This window comes from Xyrauchen texanus, unplaced genomic scaffold (assembly GCF_025860055.1).
Source record: "Xyrauchen texanus isolate HMW12.3.18 unplaced genomic scaffold, RBS_HiC_50CHRs HiC_scaffold_260, whole genome shotgun sequence".
Taxonomy (NCBI): domain Eukaryota; kingdom Metazoa; phylum Chordata; class Actinopteri; order Cypriniformes; family Catostomidae; genus Xyrauchen; species Xyrauchen texanus.
The window spans coordinates 1,731-26,832 of record NW_026266228.1 but is presented as its reverse complement, the minus strand read 5'-3'; the positions used below and the strand labels follow the sequence as shown (position 1 = coordinate 26,832).

The following is a 25,102-nucleotide window of genomic DNA, read 5'->3' as shown; positions in this document are numbered from 1 at the left end:
CTCAACTTTATTGACATCAAAAGCATTTCAGAACCAGATTAATATCAGAAAACTTTCACAATAACTGTCATAACAATGACATTTACATGCGATGCTGATGTCATCCTAACATGTTAATTTAATTTTAAGAAACCAATAACTTCTAAATAAATGTTTTTTGGAAAGGAGTCCACAAACGATTTTTACAATATTTTGGAACAATACCTCTGTACAATAATTGACAAATAGCTGATGGAAAATAATAACTTTACAAATAGTCAAATAATCATAATTAAAAAGTTTAAGCTTTTCTTCAAGACTAGCATAAATTTAGAGCAATGTAAAAAAAAAAAAAAAAATGAAGACCTCTCATAGTAATTTCATAATGTTGTAAATGCAGTTGCGATCAAGAAATCTTTCACAGACCCAAAGAGTAAAACAACAATGTGAGGTAACAAAGAATCAAAATAGTCTCTATTAATGCAGTTTTTTCAAGAAAATATCTCATTATATTATGATTGTGAGCTTGCATTGTTGACAAATACCACCAAACTTCATGACGCCGACATCAGTGTGCGTTGCAACAAAAGTGAAAAATATAATGAAATCTTTTGGGTGCATGATGAAGCGTCCCTTTAACTTCAAGTCCTTGAACTACACCAGCACCACTGAAATCAAGGGATTTGCTGCAATAGTGAATCTCAATCAGTTGAGAGCATATGCTGTTCCTGGACCAACAAGGAGCATCACATTAAAGATCTGATTACATTTTTAGTTTTAATTCCATGTCAGAAAGTGTGCAATTGATATTTCATCAACAAATATAAATGTGCTTTAGCCTGGTAAATGGCATATATAAATGATAGTTACCAGTTTTGTTGTCCATAGAGGATAGACTGCAGTTGCTCTCCTTTCCTGTTGGAGAAACAAAGTGTCAAACTGTCTCTATAATGCATTATAATTTGCCATATTAAATTAAGCATGAAATATATTGAAATGAGGGTCATGTTTACCAGAGTCAGACAAATCGCTCTCCTGACTTCCTGCTTTTGATAAATCTAGACATGAAACATATGGATTCAAAAGTTACATGAGAGATATTGATGCACAATGAAAGGTTCTCTCTCCACTTTCAGTCCCGACATTCATCTCCATAATGGAAATGCATATAAATAATATAATAATAATAATAGAATAATAGAATTATAATATATAAATTAGGGATGGGACAATATATTTCTAGTTATGAAATCTTGAGAACAAAAAATAAATGACGAAATGTAATGAGGCAAATTTTTTTATATTTAAACATAATTTAAACATCTGCATTATTGTTTTATGTCATCTAAAATCTACTTGCACAGTATTATTAGCAAACATTAGAGGGCCTATCCTAATGGAGTTCATATCATATCTGGTGACTTTAATCAGGCATGTTTAAAGACTGTACATCCAAAATTCTCACAACATGTGAAATGTGCCACCGGAGAAAGTAATACACTTGGTCACGTGTATTCAAATATCAAGCATGGCTCTAGAGCTGTGACCCTCCCACATCTGGGCCTATCTGACCATGTCTCACTGTTCCTTGTCCCAGGTTATACTCCCCTCAGGAAACAGATAAAGCAACCACAAAAACTATCAAAACCAGGCCTGAGGGAGCACTATTCCAACTATAAGATTGCTTTGAAAGGACTGAATGGGACTTATTTAAACACCAGGACCTGGCAGAATATACACAAACTGTTCTGTTCTATATTGTCAGCTGTACTGACTTCTTCACTGAGGCGAAGCGCATCCGGGTATTTCCAAACCAGAAACACTGGATGGCGTCAGAAGTCTATCCTCACCTGAGAGCTTGTGATATGGCCTTCAAATCAGGTGACAGGGCTCTTTACAGTACTGTGAGAGCAAACCTAAAAAGAGGCATCAAAAATGCTAAGCTGGTCTACAAGAGGAAGATAGAGGACCACTTTACTAGAAACAACACAAGGCGGGTGTGGCAGGGAGAGCAGCATATTACAAACTTCAAGGGCAGCGCCACCACTGGCTGTAACACCAGCGCATCACTGGCAGAGGAGCTAAACTGTTTCTTTGCACGTTTTGAGGCAAAGTCTCCACTCCAACACACATCTCCTCGTGATACAGGAACTCAGACACTGACTGTACAGGAGGTGAGACAGGTGTTCAAGTCAGTGAATCCCAGAAAGGCTGCAGGCCCTGATGGAGTGCTTGGAAAGGTACTCGGGCTTGTGCCTACTGAACTTGCTGCTGTCTTTACAAATATTTTCAATCTGTCCCTGTCACAAGCCATCGTCCCACCCTGCCTTAAACCAGCCATTATCATCCGGGCCCCAAAGAAGCCTGCTGTAGACAGTTTAAATGTCTACAGACCCATTGCTCTTACTTCTATTGTCACAAAGTGTCTAGAGAGAGACTAGTATTGAGGCATATTAAAGCTATCCTCCCTCCCACTTTTGACCCCCATCAATTTGCTTACAGGGACAACAGGTCAACAGAAGATGCCATTGCCACAGCCCCCACAAGGCTCTGGAGCACCTGGAACACACAGGGACTTATGTCCGGATGCACTTCATTGATTATAGTTCTGCTTTCAGTACTATCATACCAGATATACTCATCAGGAAAGTCCTCCATTTGGGCCTCTCCGCTCACCTGTGCACCTGGATTATGGATTTTCTCACTAACCGCCCTCAGTCTGTAAGGCTTGGTCTCATCTCTCCTCCTCCCTCACTCTTAGCACCAGTTCCCCACAGGGATGTGTGCTGAGTCCACCATTCTACTGTCTCTATACATATGACTGTATCTCCACATACTCCTCCAATCACATTATAAAATTTGCAGATGACACTACAGTGATTGGACTCATTTCTGGAGGCGATGAGTCTGCCTATCATGACGAGGTCCGAAAACTGATGTTGTGGTGCTCCGAAAACAATCTGTCACTAAACACAAAGAAAACTAAAGAACTCATCTTGGACTTCGGGAAGTGCAGAGCTGAGCCCCCTCCCATCTTTATATATATAGACTGTGTGGAAAGAGTTCGCAGTTTTACATTTCTGGGAATCCATATATCTGACAGTCTCTCCTGGTCCACAAACATGACAGCTGCTGTTCAAAAGGCACAGCAGCACATGCACTTCCTGCGAGTCCTAAAGAAAAAACATCTGTGTACAAAGCTACTAGTGGCCTTCTACTGCTCTGCTATAGAGAGTGTTTTAACATACTGTCTCACAGTGTGGTATGGGGGCTGCTCAGAATCTGACAAAAAAGCTCTAGTGAGAGTCATAAACACAGCACAGAACATCATTGGCTGCCCTCTCCTCCCTTACTACAGGACATTGCAAACACCGTTACCTATCCAGAGCAAAAAACATTGTTAAGTACTCTGGAAGGCGATTCAGGGCAATTAAAATGTGCACTGCCAGATTCTTGAACAGTTTCTATCCAAAAACCCTCCAGTCCCTAAACTAAGGGCTATCTATTATATATGACATTATATATGATACCTATCTATCTATTATTTATGACACTCACTGTGGACTGTGCAATAACTGTTTGAAACCCTTAACTTGCACTTTCTTGTTTTACCTGCTGCATTTAGGTTTATGAATGGAATGTGATTGTGTGGTTTACATGTGTGTATATATTGTAACACTGCTGAGCAGTTTCTGAAATGTTGTTGTATTTCGATGCAATGACAATAAAGGCTTCTATCCATCCATCCATCCATCCCAAACGTATATGACTTTCTTCCATGGAACACAAATTAAGATATATCAATAGAGATATGATGGGAGATATGTCTGTAGATCCATACAATACAAGCGAATGGTGACCAAAACTTTGAAGCTCCAAAAGGCACACAAAATCATCATAATATACAGATTTTACAACTAGAGTGCTATGGATTAATTTGATGCTGATTTTGTGTGCTTTTAGGAGCTTCAAAGTCACCATTCACTTGTATTGTATGGACCAAAAAGGCTGAAATATTCTTCTAAAAATCTTCATTTGTGTTCTGCAGAAGAAAGAAAGTCTTACACATCTGGAATATCATGAGGGTCATTTTTTGGGGTGAACAGTTCCTTTAACAAACCTTAAAATCAGCAGGAAAAAATAGGTTGGTACAATGTTGTTTAAAGCACAACCCAAAGCCTTAAATCTGATTGGTTGAGAGCATATGCTGTTCCAGGACCAACCAGGAGCATCACATTAAAGATCTGATTACATTTTTAGTTTTAATTCCATGTCAGAAAGTGTGTACTTGATATTTCATCAACAAATATAAATGTGCTTTAGCCTGGTAAATGGCATATCTAAATGATAGTTACCAGGTTTTTTGTCCATCGAGGATTCACTGGAGTTGCTCTCCTTTCCTGTTGGAGAAACAAAGTGTCAAACTGTCTCTATAATGCATTTATAATTTGCCATATTCAATTAAGCATGAAATATATTGAAATGAGGGTCATGTTTACCAGAGTCAGACAAATCGCTCTCCTGACTTCCTGCTTTTGATCCATCTAGACATGAAACATATGGATTCAAAAGTTACATGAGAGATATTGATGCACAATGAAAGGTTCTCTCTCCACTTTCAGTCCATGTAAAGAGATGTGTACAACTGACATTCATCTCCATAATGGAAATACATATAAATTATAATATAATAATAGAATTATAATATATAAATTAGGGATGGGACAATATATTTCTAATTATGAAATATTGAGAACTGTAATGAGGCAAATTTTGACATTTAAACATAATTTAAACATCTGCATTATTGTTTTATGTCCACACAATCATAAATGACATGATCCGTCAGACATAAAAATCCCTGTTTTCAAGACAGGTTCTGTTCAGTTCTGTTGCTTGTTCTACACCTGATCAGCCTGAATGTAACCAACTCATTTTAAAGGTTAATTTGTTTGTGGTCTTTTCTTACAATAAATGTATACGAATAACTCTTTGTGAACCTCGTATCGTATATTGAATCATAAGATAACCATATCGTCCCACCTAATACAAAAGGCATTTTCCTGATAAGTGACATTTATAAAAACATGTAGTTACCTTTAAGCAGTCTCTCTCCCTCCTCAGGCTTATTTACATTGTCGACAGGTATCACAGTAGAATTCACATGGCCTGCTGTAAAACAGAAGAATAACGTGCTACACGGCAGTTCAGACAGGTCAAATCAAAAAGTTCTGCAATCAGCTGACAGACACACGTCAGATTGAATTCCTCCATTCATTCATTTGTTAGCTGCACCCTTCACACAGTGGCATGCAGTGCATAATAGTGGTACCCCTTCTATTCTAGCCAACCAAATAGAATGTTAGTGACTGAGACTACCATTCTGCTAAACATCTCCTTTTTGAGCTTAACAGAAGAGAAAAATTAATATGGGCTTGAGTATGAGGCCGAGAAAGTTCACTTTTGGGTGAACTGCCATTTCACTACCTATTTAAGAACAGTATTTGTTAAAAGTATCTGCCAAGAACAACAACATAAATGTAATTAAGCACATGATTGCATCACGTCTTGCTGAGAAACAAGTGGCTGAAGAGAAGGGCCATAATTAGGCTTTATACCTTAAAAATCCTTCCATCTGAATGAAAGTAGAGGTAAAAATTGAGGAAAGCAGCCCCCCTGTGAGATTTAGGCGAGACTGTTGTAAGATTTAGGATGCTTTATTATTACAAGATGTTTTAAAGTGGTCCTGACTGAAATGTAGGAATTGTATTCCACTGGTATTCCCCTTTGTGTCAAATAAATTATTTCATTTGCACAAATAAAGCCATGTTGTGTGTTTAGCAGAGTCTGCTCACAATAACCATTTAACCTGTCATTGAATCCCTGTGACAAATTGTATTTCAACACCACCTATTATAATAGATAATTAATATATTATAAAATAATAGAATTACAATATATAAATTAGGGATGGGACAATATATTTCTAATTATGAAATATTGAGAACCAAAAATAAATGAAATGTAATGAGGCAAATTTTTATATTTAAACACAATTTAAACATCTGCATTATTGTTTTATGTCATCTAAACTGTCATCTGTCATCTACTTGCACAGTATTATTAGCAAACATTAGAGGGCCTATCCTAATGAGTTCATATCTGGTGACTTTAATCAGACATGTTTCAAATATCAAGCATGGCTCTAGAGCTGTGACCCTCCCACATCTGGGCCTATCTGACCATGTCACACTGTTCCTTGTCCCAGGTTATACTCCCCTCAGGAAACAGATAAAGCCAACCACAAAAACTATCAAAACCAGGCCTGAGGGAGCACTATTCCAACTATAAGATTTCAGTCCTTTCAAAGCATGGTACTTATTTAAACACCAGGACCTGGCAGAATATACACAAACTGTTCTGTTCTATATTGCCAGCTGTACTGAATGTAACCAACTTAAGATATGATGGGAGATATGTCTGTAGGTACATACAATACAAGTCAATGGTGACCAAAACTTTGAAGCTCCAAAAGGCACACAAAATCATCATAATATACAGATTTTACAACTAGAGTGCTATGGATTAATTTGATGCTGATTTTGTGTGCTTTTAGGAGCTTCAAAGTCACCATTCACTTGTATTGTATGGACCAAAAAGGCTGAAATATTCTTCTAAAAATCTTCATTTGTGTTCTGCAGAAGAAAGAAAGTCATACACATCTGGAATATCATAAGGGTCATTTTTTTGGGGTGAACAGTTCCTTTAACAAACCTTAAAATCAGCAGGAAAAAATAGGTTGGTACAATGTTGTTTAAAGCACAACCCAAAGCCTTAAATCTGATTGGTTGAGAGCATATGCTGTTCCAGGACCAACAAGGGGCATCACATTAAAGATCTGATTACATTTTAAGTTTTAATTCCATGTCAGAAAGTGTGTACTTGATATTTCATCAACAAATATAAATGTGCTTTAGCCTGGTAAATGGCATATCTAAATGATAGTTACCAGTTTTGTTGTCCATAGAGGATAGACTGCAGTTGCTCTCCTTTCCTGTTGGAGAAACAAAGTGTCAAACTGTCTCTATAATGCATTTATAATTTGCCATATTCAATTAAGCATGAAATATATTGAAACGAGGGTCATGTTTACCAGAGTCAGACAAATCACTCTCCTGACTTCCTGCTTTTGATCCATCTAGACAGGAAACATATGGATTCAAAAGTTACATGAGAGATATTGATGCACAATGAAAGGTTCTCTCTCCACTTTCAGTCCATGTAAAGAGATGTGTACAACTGACATTCATCTCCATAATGGAAATGCATATAAATTATAATATAATAATAGAATAATAGAATTATAATATATAAATTAGGGATGGGACAATATTTTTCTAATTATGAAATATTGAGAACCAAAAATAAATGAAATGTTATGAGGCAAATTTTTACATTTAAACACAATTTAAACATCTGCATTATTGTTTTATGTCATCTAAACTGTCATCTGTCATCTACTTGCACAGTATTATTAGCAAACATTAGAGGGCCTATCCTAATGAGTTCATATCTGGTGACTTTAATCAGACATGTTTCAAATATCAAGCATGGCTCTAGAGCTGTGACCCTCCCACATCTGGGCCTATCTGACCATGTCACACTGTTCCTTGTCCCAGATTATACTCTCCTCAGGAAACAGATAAAGCCAACCACAAAAACTATCAAAACCAGGCCTGAGGGAGCACTATTCCAACTATAAGATTTCAGTCCTTTCAAAGCATGGTACTTATTTAAACACCAGGACCTGGCAGAATATACACAAACTGTTCTGTTCTATATTGCCAGCTGTACTGACTTCTTCACTGAGGCGAAGCGCATCCGGGTATTTCCAAACCAGAAACACTGGATGGCGTCAGAAGTCTATCCTCACCTGAGAGCTTGTGATATGGCCTTCAAATCAGGTGACAGGGCTCTTTACAGTACTGTGAGAGCAAACCTAAAAAGAGGCATCAAAAATGCTAAGCTGGTCTACATGAGGAAGATAGAGGACCACTTTACTGGAAACAACACAAGGCGGGTGTGGCAGGTAGAGCAGCATATTACAAACTTCAAGGGCAGCGCCACCACTGGCTGTAACACCAGCGCATCACTGGCAGAGGAGCTAAACTGTTTCTTTGCATGTTTTGATGCAAAGTCTCCACTCCAACACACATCTCCTCGTGATACAGGAACTCAGACACTGACTGTACAGGAGGTGAGACAGGTGTTCAAGTCAGTGAATCCCAGAAAGGCTGCAGGACCTGATGGAGTGCTTGGAAAGGTACTCGGGGCTTGTGCCTACGAACTTGCTGCTGTCTTAACAAACATTTTCAATCTGTCCCGGTCACAAGCCATCGTCCCACCCTGCCTTAAACCAGCCATTATCATCCGGGCCCCAAAGAAGACTGCTGTAGACAGTTTAAATGACTACAGACCCATTGCTCTTACTTCTATTGTCACAAAGTGTCTAGAGAGAGACTAGTATCGAGGCATATTAAAGCTAGCCTCCCTCCCACTTTTGACCCCCATCAATTTGCTTACAGGGACAACAGGTCAACAGAAGATGCCATTGCCACAGCCCCCCACAAGGCTCTGGAGCACCTGGAACACACAGGGACTTATGTCCGGATGCACTTCATTGATTATAGTTCTGCTTTCAGTACTATCATACCAGATATACTCATCAGGAAAGTCCTCCATTTGGGCCTCTCCGCTCACCTGTGCACCTGGATTATGGATTTTCTCACTAACCGCCCTCAGTCTGTAAGGCTTGGTCTCATCTCTCCTCCTCCCTCACTCTTAGCACCAGTTCCCCACAGGGATGTGTGCTGAGTCCACCATTCTACTGTCTCTATACATATGACTGTATCTCCACATACTCCTCCAATCACATTATAAAATTTGCAGATGACAATGAGTGATTGGACTCATTTCTGGAGGCGATGAGTCTGCCTATCATGACGAGGTCCGAAAACTGATGTTGTGGTGCTCCGAAAACAATCTGTCACTAAACACAAAGAAAACTAAAGAACTCATCTTGGACTTCAGAAAGTGCAGAGCTGAGCCCCCTCCCATCTTTATATATATAGACTGTGTGGAAAGAGTTCGCCGTTTTAAATTTCTGGGAATCCATATATCTGGCAGACTCTCCTGGTCACAAACATGACAGCTGCTGTTCAAAAGGCACAGCAGCACATGCACTTCCTGCGAGTCCTAAAGAAAAAACATCTGTGTACAAAGCTACTAGTGGCCTTCTACTGCTCTGCTATAGAGAGTGTTTTAACATACTGTCTCACAGTGTGGTATGGGGGCTGCTCAGAATCTGACAAAAAAGCTCTAGTGAGAGTCATAAACACAGCACAGAACATCATTGGCTGCCCTCTCCTCCCTTACTACAGGACATTGCAAACACCGTTACCTATCCAGAGCAAAAAACATTGTTAAGGACTCTGGAAGGCTGATTCAGGGCAATTAAAATGTGCACTGCCAGATTCTTGAACAGTTTCTATCCAAAAACCCTCCAGTCCCTAAACTAAGGGCTATCTATTATATATGACATTATATATGATACCTATCTATCTATTATTTATGACACTCACTGTGGACTGTGCAATAACTGTTTGAAACCCTTAACTTGCACTTTCTTGTTTTACCTGCTGCATTTAGGTTTATGAATGGAATGTGATTGTGTGGTTTACATGTGTGTATATATTGTAACACTGCTGAGCAGTTTCTGAAATGTTGTTGTATTTCGATGCAATGACAATAAAGGCTTCTATCCATCCATCATCCATCCATCCATCCATCCATCCCAAACGTATATGACTTTCTTCCACGGAACACAAATTAAGATATATTAATAGAGATATGAATATCTCTCAATATGAGAGATATTGATGCACAATGAAAGGTTCTCTCTCCACTTTCAGTCCATGTAAAGAGATGTGTACAACTGACATTCATCTCCATAATGGAAATACATATAAATTATAATATAATAATAGAATTATAATATATAAATTAGGATGGGACAATATATTTCTAATTATGAAATATTGAGAACGAAAAAATAAATGACGAACTGTAACGAGGCAAATTTTGAACATCTGCATTATTGTTTTATGTCCACACAATCATAAATGACATGATCCAGTCAGACATAAAAATCCCTGTTTTCAAGACAGGTTCTGTTCAGTTCTGTTGCTTGTTCTACACCTGATCAGCCTGAATGTAACCAACTCATTTTAAAGGTTCATTTGTTTGTCTTTTCTTACAATAAATGTATACTGAATAACTCTTTGTGAACCTCAGTATCGTATATTGAATTGAATCATAAGATAACCATATCGTCCCACCTAATACAAAAGGCATTTTCCTGATAAGTGACATTTATAAAAACATGTAGTTACCTTTAAGCAGTCTCTCTCCCTCCTCAGGCTTATTTACATTGTCGACAGGTATCACAGTAGAATTCACATGGCCTGCTGTAAAACAGAAGAATAACGTGCTACACGGCAGTTCAGACAGGTCAAATCAAAAAGTTCTGCAATCAGCTGACAGACACACGTCAGATTGAATTCCTCCATTCATTCATTTGTTAGCTGCACCCTTCACACAGTGGCATGCAGTGCATAATAGTGGTACCCCTTCTATTCTAGCCAACCAAATAGAATGTTAGTGACTGAGATTACCATTCTGCTAAACATCTCCTTTTTGAGCTTAACAGAAGAGGAAAATTAATATGGAGTATGAGGCAGAGAATGTTCACTTTTGGGTGAACTGCCATTTCACTACCTATTTAAGAACAGTATTTGTTAAAAGTATCTGCCAAGAACAACATCATAAATGTAATTAAGCACATGATTGCATCACGTCTTGCTGAGAAACAAGTAGCTGAAGAGAAGGGCCATAATTATGCTTTATACATTAAAAATTCTTCCATCTGAATGAAAGTAGAGGTAAAAATTGAGGAAAGCAGCCCCCTGTGAGATTTAGGCTGAGACTGTTGTAAAATTTAGGATGCTTTATTATTACAAGATGTTTTAAAGTGGTCTTGACTGAAATGTAGGAATTGTATTCCACTGGTATTCCCCTTTGTGTCAAATAAATTATTTCATTTACACAAATAAAGCCATGTTGTGTGTTTAGCAGAGTCTGCTCACAATAACCATTTAACCTGTCATTGAATCCCTGTGACAAATTGTATTTCAACACCACCTATTATAATAGATAATTAATATATTATAAAATAATAGAATTACAATATATAAATTAGGGATGGGACAATATATTTCTAATTATGAAATATTGAGAACCAAAAATAAATGAAATGTAATGAGGCAAATTTTTATATTTAAACACAATTTAAACATCTGCATTATTGTTTTATGTCATCTAAACTGTCATCTGTCATCTACTTGCACAGTATTATTAGCAAACATTAGAGGGCCTATCCTAATGAGTTCATATCTGGTGACTTTAATCAGACATGTTTCAAATATCAAGCATGGCTCTAGAGCTGTGACCCTCCCACATCTGGGCCTATCTGACCATGTCACACTGTTCCTTGTCCCAGATTATACTCTCCTCAGGAAACAGATAAAGCCAACCACAAAAACTATCAAAACCAGGCCTGAGGGAGCACTATTCCAACTATAAGATTTCAGTCCTTTCAAAGCATGGTACTTATTTAAACACCAGGACCTGGCAGAATATACACAAACTGTTCTGTTCTATATTGCCAGCTGTACTGAATGTAACCAACTTAAGATATGATGGGAGATATGTCTGTAGGTCCATACAATACAAGTCAATGGTGACCAAAACTTTGAAGCTCCAAAAGGCACACAAAATCATCATAATATACAGATTTTACAACTAGAGTGCTATGGATTAATTTGATGCTGATTTTGTGTGCTTTTAGGAGCTTCAAAGTCACCATTCACTTGTATTGTATGGACCAAAAAGGCTGAAATATTCTTCTAAAAATCTTCATTTGTGTTCTGCAGAATAAAGAAAGTCATACACATCTGGAATATCATGAGGGTCATTTTTTTGGGGTGAACAGTTCCTTTAACAAACCTTAAAATCAGCAGGAAAAAATAGGTTGGTACAATGTTGTTTAAAGCACAACCCAAAGCCTTAAATCTGATTGGTTGAGAGCATATGCTGTTCCAGGACCAACAAGGGGCATCACATTAAAGATCTGATTACATTTTAAGTTTTAATTCCATATCAGAAAGTGTGCAATTGATATTTCATCAACAAATATAAATGTGCTTTAGCCTGGTAAATGGCATATCTAAATGATAGTTACCAGGTTTTTTGTCCATAGAGGATACACTGGAGTTGCTCTCCTTTCCTGTTGGAGAAACAAAGTGTCAAACTGTCTCTATAATGTATTATAATTTGCCATATTCAATTAAGCATGAAATATATTTAAATGAGGGTCATGTTTACCAGAGTCAGACAAATCACTCTCCTGACTTCCTGCTTTTGAATCCATATGTTTCAATTCTAGATGGATCAAAAGTTACATGAGAGATATTGATGCACAATGAAAGGTTCTCTCTCCACTTTCAGTCCATGTAAAGAGATGTGTACAACTGACATTCATCTCCATAATGGAAATATATATAAATTATAATAGAATAATAGAATTACAATATATAAATTAGGGATGGGACAATATATTTCTAATTATGGAATATTGAGAACAAAAAATAAATGATGAAATGTAATGAGGCAAATTTTTACATTTAAACACAATTTAAACATCTGCATTATTGTTTTATGTCATCTAAACTGTCATCTGTCATCTACTTGCACAGTATTATTAGCAAACATTAGAGGGCCTATCCTAATGAGTTCATATCTGGTGACTTTAATCAGACATGTTTCAAATATCAAGCATGGCTCTAGAGCTGTGACCCTCCCACATCTGGGCCTATCTGACCATGTCACACTGTTCCTTGTCCCAGATTATACTCTCCTCAGGAAACAGATAAAGCCAACCACAAAAACTATCAAAACCAGGCCTGAGGGAGCACTATTCCAACTATAAGATTTCAGTCCTTTCAAAGCATGGTACTTATTTAAACACCAGGACCTGGCAGAATATACACAAACTGTTCTGTTCTATATTGCCAGCTGTCCTGACATCTTCACTGAGGCGAAGCGCATCCGGGTATTTCCAAACCAGAAACACTGGATGGCGTCAGAAGTCTATCCTCACCTGAGAGCTTGTGATATGGCCTTCAAATCAGGTGACAGGGCTCTTTACAGTACTGTGAGAGCAAACCTAAAAAGAGGCATCAAAAATGCTAAGCTGGTCTACATGAGGAAGATAGAGGACCACTTTACTGGAAACAACACAAGGCGGGTGTGGCAGGGAGAGCAGCATATTACAAACTTCAAGGGCAGCGCCACCACTGGCTGTAACACCAGCGCATCACTGGCAGAGGAGCTAAATTGTTTCTTTGCACGTTTTGAGGCAAAGTCTCCACTCCAACACACATCTCCTAGTGATACAGGAACTCAGACACTGACTGTACAGGAGGTGAGACAGGTGTTCAAGTCAGTGAATCCCAGAAAGGCTGCAGGACCTGATGGAGTGCTCGGAAAGGTACTCGGGGCTTGTGCCTACGAACTTGCTGCTGTCTTTACAAATATTTTCAATCTGTCCCTGTCACAAGCCATTGTCCCACCCTGCCTTAAACCAGCCATTATCATCCAGGCCCCAAAGAAGACTGCTGTAGACAGTTTAAATGTCTACAGACCCATTGCTCTTACTTCTATTGTCACAAAGTGTCTAGAGAGAGACTAGTATTGAGGTATATTAAAGCTATCCTCCCTCCCACTTTTGACCCCCATCAATTTGCTTACAGGGACAACAGGTCAACAGAAGATGCCATTGCCACAGCCCCCCACAAGGCTCTGGAGCACCTGGAACACACAGGGACTTATGTCCGGATGCACTTCATTGATTATAGTTCTGCTTTCAGTACTATCATACCAGATATACTCATCAGGAAAGTCCTCCATTTGGGCCTCTCCGCTCACCTGTGCACCTGGATTATGGATTTTCTCACTAACCGCCCTCAGTCTGTAAGGCTTGGTCTCATCTCTCCTCCTCCCTCACTCTTAGCACCAGTTCCCCACAGGGATGTGTGCTGAGTCCACCATTCTACTGTCTCTATACATATGACTGTATCTCCACATACTCCTCCAATCACATTATAAAATTTGCAGATGACAATGAGTGATTGGACTCATTTCTGGAGGCTGATGAGTCTGCCTATCATGACGAGGTCCGAAAACTGATGTTGTGGTGCTCCGAAAACAATCTGTCACTAAACACAAAGAAAACTAAAGAACTCATCTTGGACTTCAGAAAGTGCAGAGCTGAGCCCCTCCCATCTTTTATATATATAGACTGTGTGGAAAGAGTTCGCCGTTTTAAATTTCTGGGAATCCATATATCTGGCAGACTCTCCTGGTCACAAACATGACAGCTGCTGTTCAAAAGGCACAGCAGCACATGCACTTCCTGCGAGTCCTAAAGAAAAAACATCTGTGTACAAAGCTACTAGTGGCCTTCTACTGCTCTGCTATAGAGAGTGTTTTAACATACTGTCTCACAGTGTGGTATGGGGGCTGCTCAGAATCTGACAAAAAAGCTCTAGTGAGAGTCATAAACACAGCACAGAACATCATTGGCTGCCCTCTCCTCCCTTACTACAGGACATTGCAAACACCGTTACCTATCCAGAGCAAAAAACATTGTTAAGGACTCTGGAAGGCGATTCAGGGCAATTAAAATGTGCACTGCCAGATTCTTGAACAGTTTCTATCCAAAAACCCTCCAGTCCCTAAACTAAGGGCTATCTATTATATATGACATTATATATGATACCTATCTATCTATTATTTATGACACTCACTGTGGACTGTGCAATAACTGTTTGAAACCCTTAACTTGCACTTTCTTGTTTTACCTGCTGCATTTAGGTTTATGAATGGAATGTGATTGTGTGGTTTACATGTGTGTATATATTGTAACACTGCTGAGCAGTTTCTGAAATGTTGTTGTATTTCGATGCAATGACAATAAAGGCTTCTATCCATCCATCATCCATCCATCCATCCATCCATCCATCCATCCCAAACGTATATGACTTTCTTCCACGGAACACAAATTAAGATATATTAATAGAGATATGATGGGAGATATGTCTGTAGGTCCATACAATACAAGTGAATGGTGACCAAAACTTTGAAGCTCCAAAAGGCACACAAAATCATCATAATATACAGATTTTACAACTAGAGTGCTATGGATTAATTTGATGCTGATTTTGTGTGCTTTTAGGAGCTTCAAAGTCACCATTCACTTGTATTGTATGGACCAAAAAGGCTGAAATATTCTTCTAAAAATCTTCATTTGTGTTCTGCAGAAGAAAGAAAGTCATACACATCTGGAATATCATGAGGGTCATTTTTTTGGGGTGAACAGTTCCTTTAACAAACCTTAAAATCAGCAGGAAAAAATAGGTTGGTACAATGTTGTTTAAAGCACAACCCAAAGCCTTAAATCTGATTGGTTGAGAGCATATGCTGTTCCAGGACCAACAAGGGGCATCACATTAAAGATCTGATTACATTTTAAGTTTTAATTCCATGTCAGAAAGTGTGTACTTGATATTTCATCAACAAATATAAATGTGCTTTAGCCTGGTAAATGGCATATCTAAATGATAGTTACCAGGTTTTTTGTCCATCGAGGATTCACTGGAGTTGCTCTCCTTTCCTGTTGGAGAAACAAAGTGTCAAACTGTCTCTATAATGCATTTATAATTTGCCATATTCAATTAAGCATGAAATATATTGAAATGAGGGTCATGTTTACCAGAGTCAGACAAATCACTCTCCTGACTTCCTGCTTTTGATCCATCTAGACATGAAACATATGGATTCAAAAGTTACATGAGAGATATTGATGCACAATGAAAGGTTCTCTCTCCACTTTCAGTCCATGTAAAGAGATGTGTACAACTGACATTCATCTCCATAATGGAAATACATATAAATTATAATATAATAATAGAATTATAATATATAAATTAGGGATGGGACAATATATTTCTAATTATGAAATATTGAGAACGAAAAATAAATGACGAACTGTAACGAGGCAAATTTTGTTTTATGTCCACACAATCATAAATGACATGATCCGTCAGACATAAAAATCCCTGTTTTCAAGACAGGTTCTGTTCAGTTCTGTTGCTTGTTCTACACCTGATCAGCCTGAATGTAACCAACTCATTTTAAAGGTTCATTTGTTTGTCTTTTCTTACAATAAATGTATACGAATAACTCTTTGTGAGCCTCGTATCGTATATTGAATTGAATCATAAGATAACCATATCGTCCCACCTAATACAAAAGGCATTTTCCTGATAAGTGACATTTATAAAAACATGTAGTTACCTTTAAGCAGTCTCTCTCCCTCCTCAGGCTTATTTACATTGTCGACAGGTATCACAGTAGAATTCACATGGCCTGCTGTAAAACAGAAGAATAACGTGCTACACGGCAGTTCAGACAGGTCAAATCAAAAAGTTCTGCAATCAGCTGACAGACACACGTCAGATTGAATTCCTCCATTCATTCATTTTTTAGCTGCACCCTTCACACAGTGGCATGCAGTGCATAATAGTGGTACCCCTTCTATTCTAGCCAACCAAATAGAATGTTAGTGACTGAGACTACCATTCTGCTAAACATCTCCTTTTTGAGCTTAACAGAAGAGAAAAATTAATATGGGCTTGAGTATGAGGCCGAGAAAGTTCACTTTTGGGTGAACTGCCATTTCACTACCTATTTAAGAACAGTATTTGTTAAAAGTATCTGCCAAGAACAACATCATAAATGTAATTAAGCACATGATTGCATCACGTCTTGCTGAGAAACAAGTAGCTGAAGAGAAGGGCCATAATTATGCTTTATACATTAAAAATTCTTCCATCTGAATGAAAGTAGAGGTAAAAATTGAGGAAAGCAGCCCCCCTGTGAGATTTAGGCGAGACTGTTGTAAAATTTAGGATGCTTTATTATTACAAGATGTTTTAAAGTGGTCTTGACTGAAATGTAGGAATTGTATTCCACTGGTATTCCCCTTTGTGTCAAATAAATTATTTCATTTGCACAAATAAAGCCATGTTGTGTGTTTAGCAGAGTCTGCTCACAATAACCATTTAACCTGTCATTGAATCCCTGTGACAAATTGTATTTCAACACCACCTATTATAATAGATAATTAATATATTATAAAATAATAGAATTACAATATATAAATTAGGGATGGGACAATATATTTCTAATTATGAAATATTGAGAACCAAAAATAAATGACGAACTGTAACGAGGCAAATTTTGAACATCTGCATTATTGTTTTATGTCCACACAATCATAAATGACATGATCCGTCAGACATAAAAATCCCTGTTTTCAAGACAGGTTCTGTTCAGTTCTGTTGCTTGTTCTACACCTGATCAGCCTGAATGTAACCAACTCATTTTAAAGGTTCATTTGTTTGTGGTCTTTTCTTACAATAAATGTATACGAATAACTCTTTGTGAACCTCGTATCGTATATTGAATCATAAGATAACCATATCGTCCCACCTAATACAAAAGGCATTTTCCTGATAAGTGACATTTATAAAAACATGTAGTTACCTTTAAGCAGTCTCTCTCCCTCCTCAGGCTTATTTACATTGTCGACAGGTATCACAGTAGAATTCACATGGCCTGCTGTAAAACAGAAGAATAACGTGCTACACGGCAGTTCAGACAGGTCAAATCAAAAGTTCTGCAATCAGCTGACAGACACACGTCAGATTGAATTCCTCCATTCATTCATTTGTTAGCTGCACCCTTCACACAGTGGCATGCAGTGCATAATAGTGGTATCCCTTCTATTCTAGCCAACCAAATAGAATGTTAGTGACTGAGACTACCATTCTGCTAAACATCTCCTTTTGAGCTTAACAGAAGAGAAAAATTAATATGGGCTTGAGTATGAGGCCGAGAAAGTTCACTTTTGGGTGAACTGCCATTTCACTACCTATTTAAGAACAGTATTTGTTAAAAGTATCTGCCAAGAACAACATCATAAATGTAATTAAGCACATGATTGCATCACGTCTTGCTGAGAAACAAGTAGCTGAAGAGAAGGGCCATAATTAGGCTTTATACATTAAAAATTCTTCCATCTGAATGAAAGTAGAGGTAAAAATTGAGGAAAGCAGCCCCCCTGTGAGATTTAGGCGAGACTGTTGTAAGATTTAGGATGCTTTATTATTACAAGATGTTTTAAAGTGGTCCTGACTGAAATGTAGGAATTGTATTCCACTGGTATTCCCCTTTGTGTCAAATAAATTATTTCATTTACACAAATAAAGCCATGTTGTGTGTTTAGCAGAGTCTGCTCGCAATAACCATTTAACCTGTCATTGAATCCCTGTGACAAATTGTATTTCAACACCACGTATTTTTATGAAATTAAATGTATATTTAAAGATAACCGATACCTGCATTCAGAAGCAATCCTTTATTTTGTCCAAAATGGGTCTTCTTGTCCTGATGAGAAGCTGATCTGGGAACTTGAGGGAATGACAGATTTAAACAAGGTGTTTCTTTATTTTTGTTCTTTGCACTCAAGTGTTTCTTTTAAACATAAAACTAATATGGCATCAGAGACACAGCAGCATAAACAGAGTCCATATGCTGGTAAGATTTAGCCATTTATGATAATAAATCAGAGGCTTCTCTCATTTTCTTTTAATTAAAGGGGTAATGTCTCTATTAGTTAAAGTATAAAACCCAAAGTATGTGTGTGAGTAAATAGCCACTACTCACAAATGCCCTTCATCTTTAAGATGTAAAGACCTATAAGGGCAATAACCAATACGAACACAGCTCCAATCACCACTACAATGATAACACCCATGCCCGTCACTGGATTGCAGTCACCACACTTTCCATCTATAATTGGAATTCATTTTGGATACGAAAGGAAAGAAAAACAATAAATGTCAGCCAGTGAAAATGAGGTGCTCTTTAAATTAATCAATATCAAGTGATAATCCTGTCTCTATGTGTATCAGATTTAATTACCCCATTTGATGATAATGGGTTCATCAAGGGATCTGTGGGCCACATAACAATCATAATCTGCTTTTTCTTCCTCCAGTATTTCCACACTCTTCCTTATCTGAAATGTTCCATCATGGTTTGGTAAGACTCCTGATGAAGCAATCTGATCTTCAGGCAGAGATGTTCGATATTTCCTTATTTTCAATGTCACATCCTTGGGGTAGAAGCCAGTGGCCAGACAGGTGAGTTTCAGTTTGCTTTTGTCACTGACAGACTTCCTTGCAAACGCATAAACCTCTGGTGGTGCTGAGAGCAGAGGAAACAATTGAACAATCAGTCAGCAGCCTGTTGACATTGTGTCAAATCAAAATAAAACTGCTGCTAATCAAATGTCCATTCACAAACCAAGGATGAGTAGAGTAAATTCACATTTTAACAGCATCCATCATTCAGTTGCTACACCACATTCAAATGACTATGAAGTTTTATGGAATTATATGAAGCCAAGCGGAAAAATGTCATGTAATTTAACTCTAGTCATAAATTGTTCGTGGCCCCTTTAAGAACATGAGTTTTGCGACACGCGCTTTTCGCCACTCTCTCATGTTAGAGACGTGAGAACATACATTGTGCAGAAGAGCTCCTGGTTTTGTTCATCGTTTGAGAATTACTTGGGATGCATATGGACTGTATGTGTGGATTTTGACCACATTTGTGCACGTGTGAAATCTGGATGTGTGAATATAAAATGAATCATGTCTTATTTAATGCTTTATAGCCCAGAGTGTTTTCCAGTTTAGTGAACATGTTTAATGAGAATTCTACTGTTTTAAACTGTTATACATGCCCTTACAGCCTGGTTAAAAATGCATAAAATGCTGTGAATGATGTAAGCATGTATTAAGGTGATGTATGCTGAAGCATATGGGTAGACTAATGCCTGTTTATATTTTCTTTTGACATTGGCCTCTACCGTATTTCATTATCGTATTTTATTTTCGCATTTCATTTTTGTACTTTTTTTATATATGGCCCAATCGACCGCTGTTTTTTCTCTTCTTTTTATCCTGTGGTGTTTCTTTACAACAACCTAATATATTTAAAACTATGTGTATAATTATAATAAAGTATATTTTATTAAATTTAATTGGATTTACTCACAGCTCTTTTTGAGCTCCTGGTCTCCATATTCTCTGAACTTGTTGAGCCAGTCCACACACTCTTTCTCCAGATAACCCTTGGTGTACTGGTTTAGGATGGGTACGTCATCCCATTTTCTCTTGGTTTGGAGAGCTTCATCAACTGGAGCGACCCACTGAGATTGTTTATCATCAAAAGACAGGAAGTTCACTCCATCATAGCTGTACTCATCGATGCCTTTGAAAAACTTCGTGTCATTTCCTTGTTTCTCAACTTCACAACCATGTCTCCACTGAAGAACATGGAGATCTGAAATTGAGACCAGTGAAAATATTTGTCTGATGATTCAAATAACAGAGAATATGATTGTGTACATTAAAATCCCTTGATGTTCCTCACCTGTCTTATTTTGTCTCATTCGGTCTATCAGAATGTTGACATTGACACTAAACCACTGCTCTTTGCTCTTTCGGGACTGAGTGCCTTTTTCCCAGTAATCCTGCTGCATTTTCTCTTCCATCCAGTGCTGTTTAGGAATCTTTTTCTGTTGCTCACTATCGTAGTAGTCAATCTGTCTGTCATCCAGTAGACCCATCGCAGTGAACTCATGGATGCCTGGCAGATCCATGGGTTTGGATAAAGCGGTGTATATGTAGAACAGGGAGTGTTTGTCAGCTATAAAGAAATAAATGGAAAGAACATTAATAGTGGATTCCTGTTAGGATTGTGGCTTAACCATTCTACTCCAAACTCTTCCAATGCCTATAGTTTAGTGAACTTAGATAAATGTTTAGCATTGTTTTTCTTTTTCTCAGTAAAACATCCACATCATTATATATAGCCTGATCCAATGGTTTTCACGATATTTCATGCAGTGCTTTTCAGAAAACAGGATTTCTCAAGTAAGGTGGATAAAGGTGGAAGGTGACTTTTAATCCAACTCCTCTGAGAAATATTTACTGGAGTAACTAGGACACTTATGGGACACTTATGAGAAGCACAAACATCTGCAGCTCAGGTTAATACAGATTATCATCTAAAATAACTGAAAACTGCTCTAACTTTATATTTTGTGCTTAGATTACATTTCTGCTGCATCTGGGAGAAACAGCACTGTCTTTTCTGACATTGTTGCACTTTAATGAAATACAGTAACACACAGACATAGTTATTGGTGTCATCATGAAACAGAGTCCCTCCCCTCCAAATATGACCACAAGTGGTCACAGAAGAGGCATTTAACCTCCGCCTGAATTTTCACACTCAAGTTTAAAAGCTCTCTGTTTACAGTGGACTAATTTCATAAACAAAATGGTCTCATTTTACAAATAACCCCCAAAATTAAGGAATAATTGCAATAATTAGTAAATAACATTGTAAAGGTTTACAATATTATGATAAACATAATTTCAGTTCTCTGTCCTTTATTATTGAGCAAAATGTCTTATTTTATTCCACTGGATGGCATTACTAGAAGTAAAATGCCAAATACTGTTTGGAAAAAAATTATCAAAATAAAATACAGTATTTTGTGTATCGAAAATACATGTACAATTGGCCAAATGTTGACATTTACTCAATATATAGGTTAAAGGCAAATGGGATACAAACCAGTACACTTTAAAACATTTTGTTTGAAATATGATGTTTTAAAACTAATCCTGCTGTGAGGGAATATATTTATTTACATTTTGTCAAACAAACAACCAGTAATAAATCCAAGAGTCAAATCAAAGTCTCATGTTAAACCTTTTATGGTACCAAAAAAAGTTGCAATGCAACATACACAATTTATTCATGTACTTCCAAAACCCATCACATATTTACACTGACCCCTTTAATTCAGTAACAAACATTACATTTTCTTTCAATGCAAACGAATTTGGTGGAATTACAGTCGAAATATATATATAAAAAACCATGTGCTATAATTCAAAGAATTGACATTTGTTATCGGGGGAAATGCAGGCCTAATGATGAGGTCTTATGTATTTATATCATATCACAGAATGTTTTACTTTGCAGTCTTATGAAAGGTTCAATAGTTGCTGTAAAGTATTACCATGTTTTTTTGGACAAGGGCCTATGTGTTACCATGTTTTTGGACAGAGCACCTGATATAATCTATGGTAAATTACCAACTGATGCCATCACTCTACCATGGCACTGCCACAGTACTGTTTTGAAAAAGTTACGTATTGTAAGGCAATCAATTAAAGACAATTATACATGTCTATAATTACAAATGTATGTAGTGCAAAATCCCAAATAGCATACAATTCTGACCAGGTTATACTGCAGCATGCTATGACCCAATTAAATAAGTCACGTGTAAAACAGTGGGTATTTTTCTTTCTATTTAGCAAGGAGTAATGCTTTAAACACTTGACTAGCTAGCTTGTAAATACACAAGCAGTTGAGAACACCAACAACCGATTAGCTATCCAGACTGACTAGCTAGCGCTAATGTCTGTTGCTAACGCTTTTCCCTCCTTGCCTTTGTAGTGGGTGCCAGCTGGAACGTGATAGTGCAGGATGAGTAAACCTCACTCCAGTCATCTGATGTGACATGCACATTCACTTCCGTACCCAGCAAACAGAGGACGCTCTGGCGACCATATTTTTAGCTGGTTTCACTTCTGTTCTGTTAATTATTTTAATTTATGCTCCTTTACTTGTATACAGGGGTTAAATTGGGCCAGTATGGCAACTGAGTAAAAGGTAGTTGTGTAGTAGGTGTTTGCTTCCGCCGTTAAGAACAAAGTGCATTTACTTTTAAACTGTAACATGATTAGATTTAAGTTTAGCATGTTATATGTAACCTAAAGGTAACTTGTCCCAGCTGTCAACTGATTTTTATCAAATACATTTCTTTGCATCCTTGATCAAGTTTTTTTTTTGTCCTCTCATGTAAAACATGAACCAAATATTCCATGTTATATATTTTCACAATTAAGTTGAATAACGACATGCATAAATATTTACACATATCTTTATCCCAGTAAAATGTATATGAATTTCCATACAGGCATTTTAAAAATCCACATTTAGTTACACATGTATTTTACAAAAAAAAAAAAAAAACTCATAATTTTTTTTCATTGAAGGTTGCGATTTTCGGAGAAGGGTATAGCTGCAGGCTTTGCTCCAAACCAAACCATTTCCTTAACCGTGAGTAGAAGTGACGCCCCCTTATTTGGAGTAAACCCGCCCCCATTTGGAGGACTCCGGCCTGCAGCTATACCTACCTGGATTGTAGCCTACCTTCCGTGATTCATAAAAGGTCAAGTTACGAAAAGTTGTAAGATAAATAGTAGAAAACTTCCATGTAGAAGATTTAAATGAATTTAAAGATAATATTTCAGGATTTTAAAACTCTTTGTCCTACAGAAAGACATTATTCAGCATTCCGAGAAAAATAAAAAGGTTCGACATTACGAAAGACTCGAAGAATCAGGCAGACTATCTTATTTGAGTCACCTTTAATTATAAACAATAGAACTGTGACTTAATTATGATAGATAAATAAATATGAAAGAAATTCCTTGTTTAAAAAAAAAAAAAAAAAATTACTATTTGATTACACGTCGCAATCCGGCCATAAAATCCCTCCATTATATATAATTAAATTATTTTACTACTAGTCGCAAGAATAGAATAATAATTGAACACTTCATGTTGACGAAACAATGTCAAGTTTACTAAGGCAGACTAATGAATAGATCAGGTGAGATGGTGTCACTCAAAACATGTCGAGGAAGTTTCTAAATCGAAAGTATTTCTGTTCCTGTTTACCAGCACCATCTCACTGACAAACCAAACACTTCGACAGGTATCGAGTAACTCACCGAATAAACGTTCAGTGAAAAACATTTGAACCCTTATTTCAGGATATCAGCGCCGTTGTGAGCGTGTAGAGATATGTATTAAAAAATGACAAGATTTGTTTTACTTTCGGTTTAATAAAATACGCATATTGTGTAAATAATCGCAAACTTACCGCTCTGGACAGAAACAACAGCAGAGAGCAGAACTGCCCCACACAAAGCTGTGTAAATGGTCATTTCCAAGCTGTTCGAAACAGGTGCCGTTTCGGTGGACGCTCCAGTGGGCACACGGTGATCAGATGAACTGAATCCAGTTCTGCAGGTAAATTAATTAACATCCACAAACGCCTCCCTCTTTAAATAACCAATGATAAAACAGACACTGCAGCGTCAGTAAGCACCAGGAGAACAGTGTAGTCAGGGGTTTCACATGATCATGTTCATATCTGCGCAGAAAATACATAAATAACAAAATCACCAAATTCCGTCTGGACCTCATAAATATTAAATATGCTGATTTATTTACATTTTTGTATTGAGACTTTCGCACAAAATAAGAAACTTTCTCTTTAGGATTTCTAAAGGAATTATTAATGAATAATACGTAATTTACCATTTAAATATAGATTTGGGGGTAGAATGACATTAATAAAATTTGTATTTTCTTGCAATTGCCTACTCAATGGAGGGCAATTTTGGAGGGTTTAAAGCCAGAAATTGAAGCTTATAATTTTATAAAAGCACTTAAAATAATTCCTCTTTTAAAATTTGTGTATATTTTGAGCTGCAAAGTTCTTTAAATGGTAATATTTTAAGTAATTCGTAGGTTTTTAGGGTTCACATCCTCATGGCAGTTTAGGATTAGGGTTAGTTGTAAAATTGGCTATCATTTACACAGAAAAGGTCAGTTGGCGATTTCATCACACTAAAATTATGTTAATACACATGTTGTT

At 37.2% G+C, this 25,102-nt stretch overlaps 2 protein-coding genes across 33 annotated transcripts; one reads left to right on the top strand and one right to left on the bottom strand.

The window, feature by feature from the left end:
* Positions 1–24,457, bottom strand: LOC127642002 (zinc-alpha-2-glycoprotein-like). Of its 32 annotated transcripts, XM_052124730.1 has the most exons (21): positions 24,323–24,457; positions 20,722–20,997; positions 20,344–20,631; positions 19,204–19,488; positions 18,946–19,071; positions 18,618–18,689; positions 17,764–17,838; positions 16,513–16,587; positions 15,929–15,973; positions 15,785–15,829; positions 12,481–12,537; positions 12,338–12,382; positions 10,431–10,505; positions 7,133–7,177; positions 6,989–7,033; positions 5,077–5,151; positions 4,479–4,523; positions 4,335–4,379; positions 993–1,037; positions 850–894; positions 1–707 (listed from the first exon to the last, which is right to left on the bottom strand). In XM_052124730.1, exons 1-21 carry the CDS (start codon positions 24,384–24,386, stop codon positions 685–687), a joined length of 1,896 nt encoding a protein of 631 aa, XP_051980690.1. In that variant the 5' UTR covers positions 24,387–24,457; the 3' UTR covers positions 1–684. The 32 variants fall into 32 exon arrangements, with proteins under 32 accessions (XP_051980690.1, XP_051980691.1, XP_051980692.1 ...); XM_052124731.1 differs by lacking the exon at positions 16,513–16,587; XM_052124732.1 differs by lacking the exon at positions 17,764–17,838.
* Positions 1,099–14,243, top strand: LOC127642004 (uncharacterized). Its single transcript, XM_052124766.1, has 2 exons — positions 1,099–2,219; positions 13,646–14,243. Exons 1-2 carry the CDS (start codon positions 1,806–1,808, stop codon positions 13,844–13,846), a joined length of 615 nt encoding a protein of 204 aa, XP_051980726.1. The 5' UTR covers positions 1,099–1,805; the 3' UTR covers positions 13,847–14,243.
* Positions 24,458–25,102: the final 645 nt, after the last annotated feature.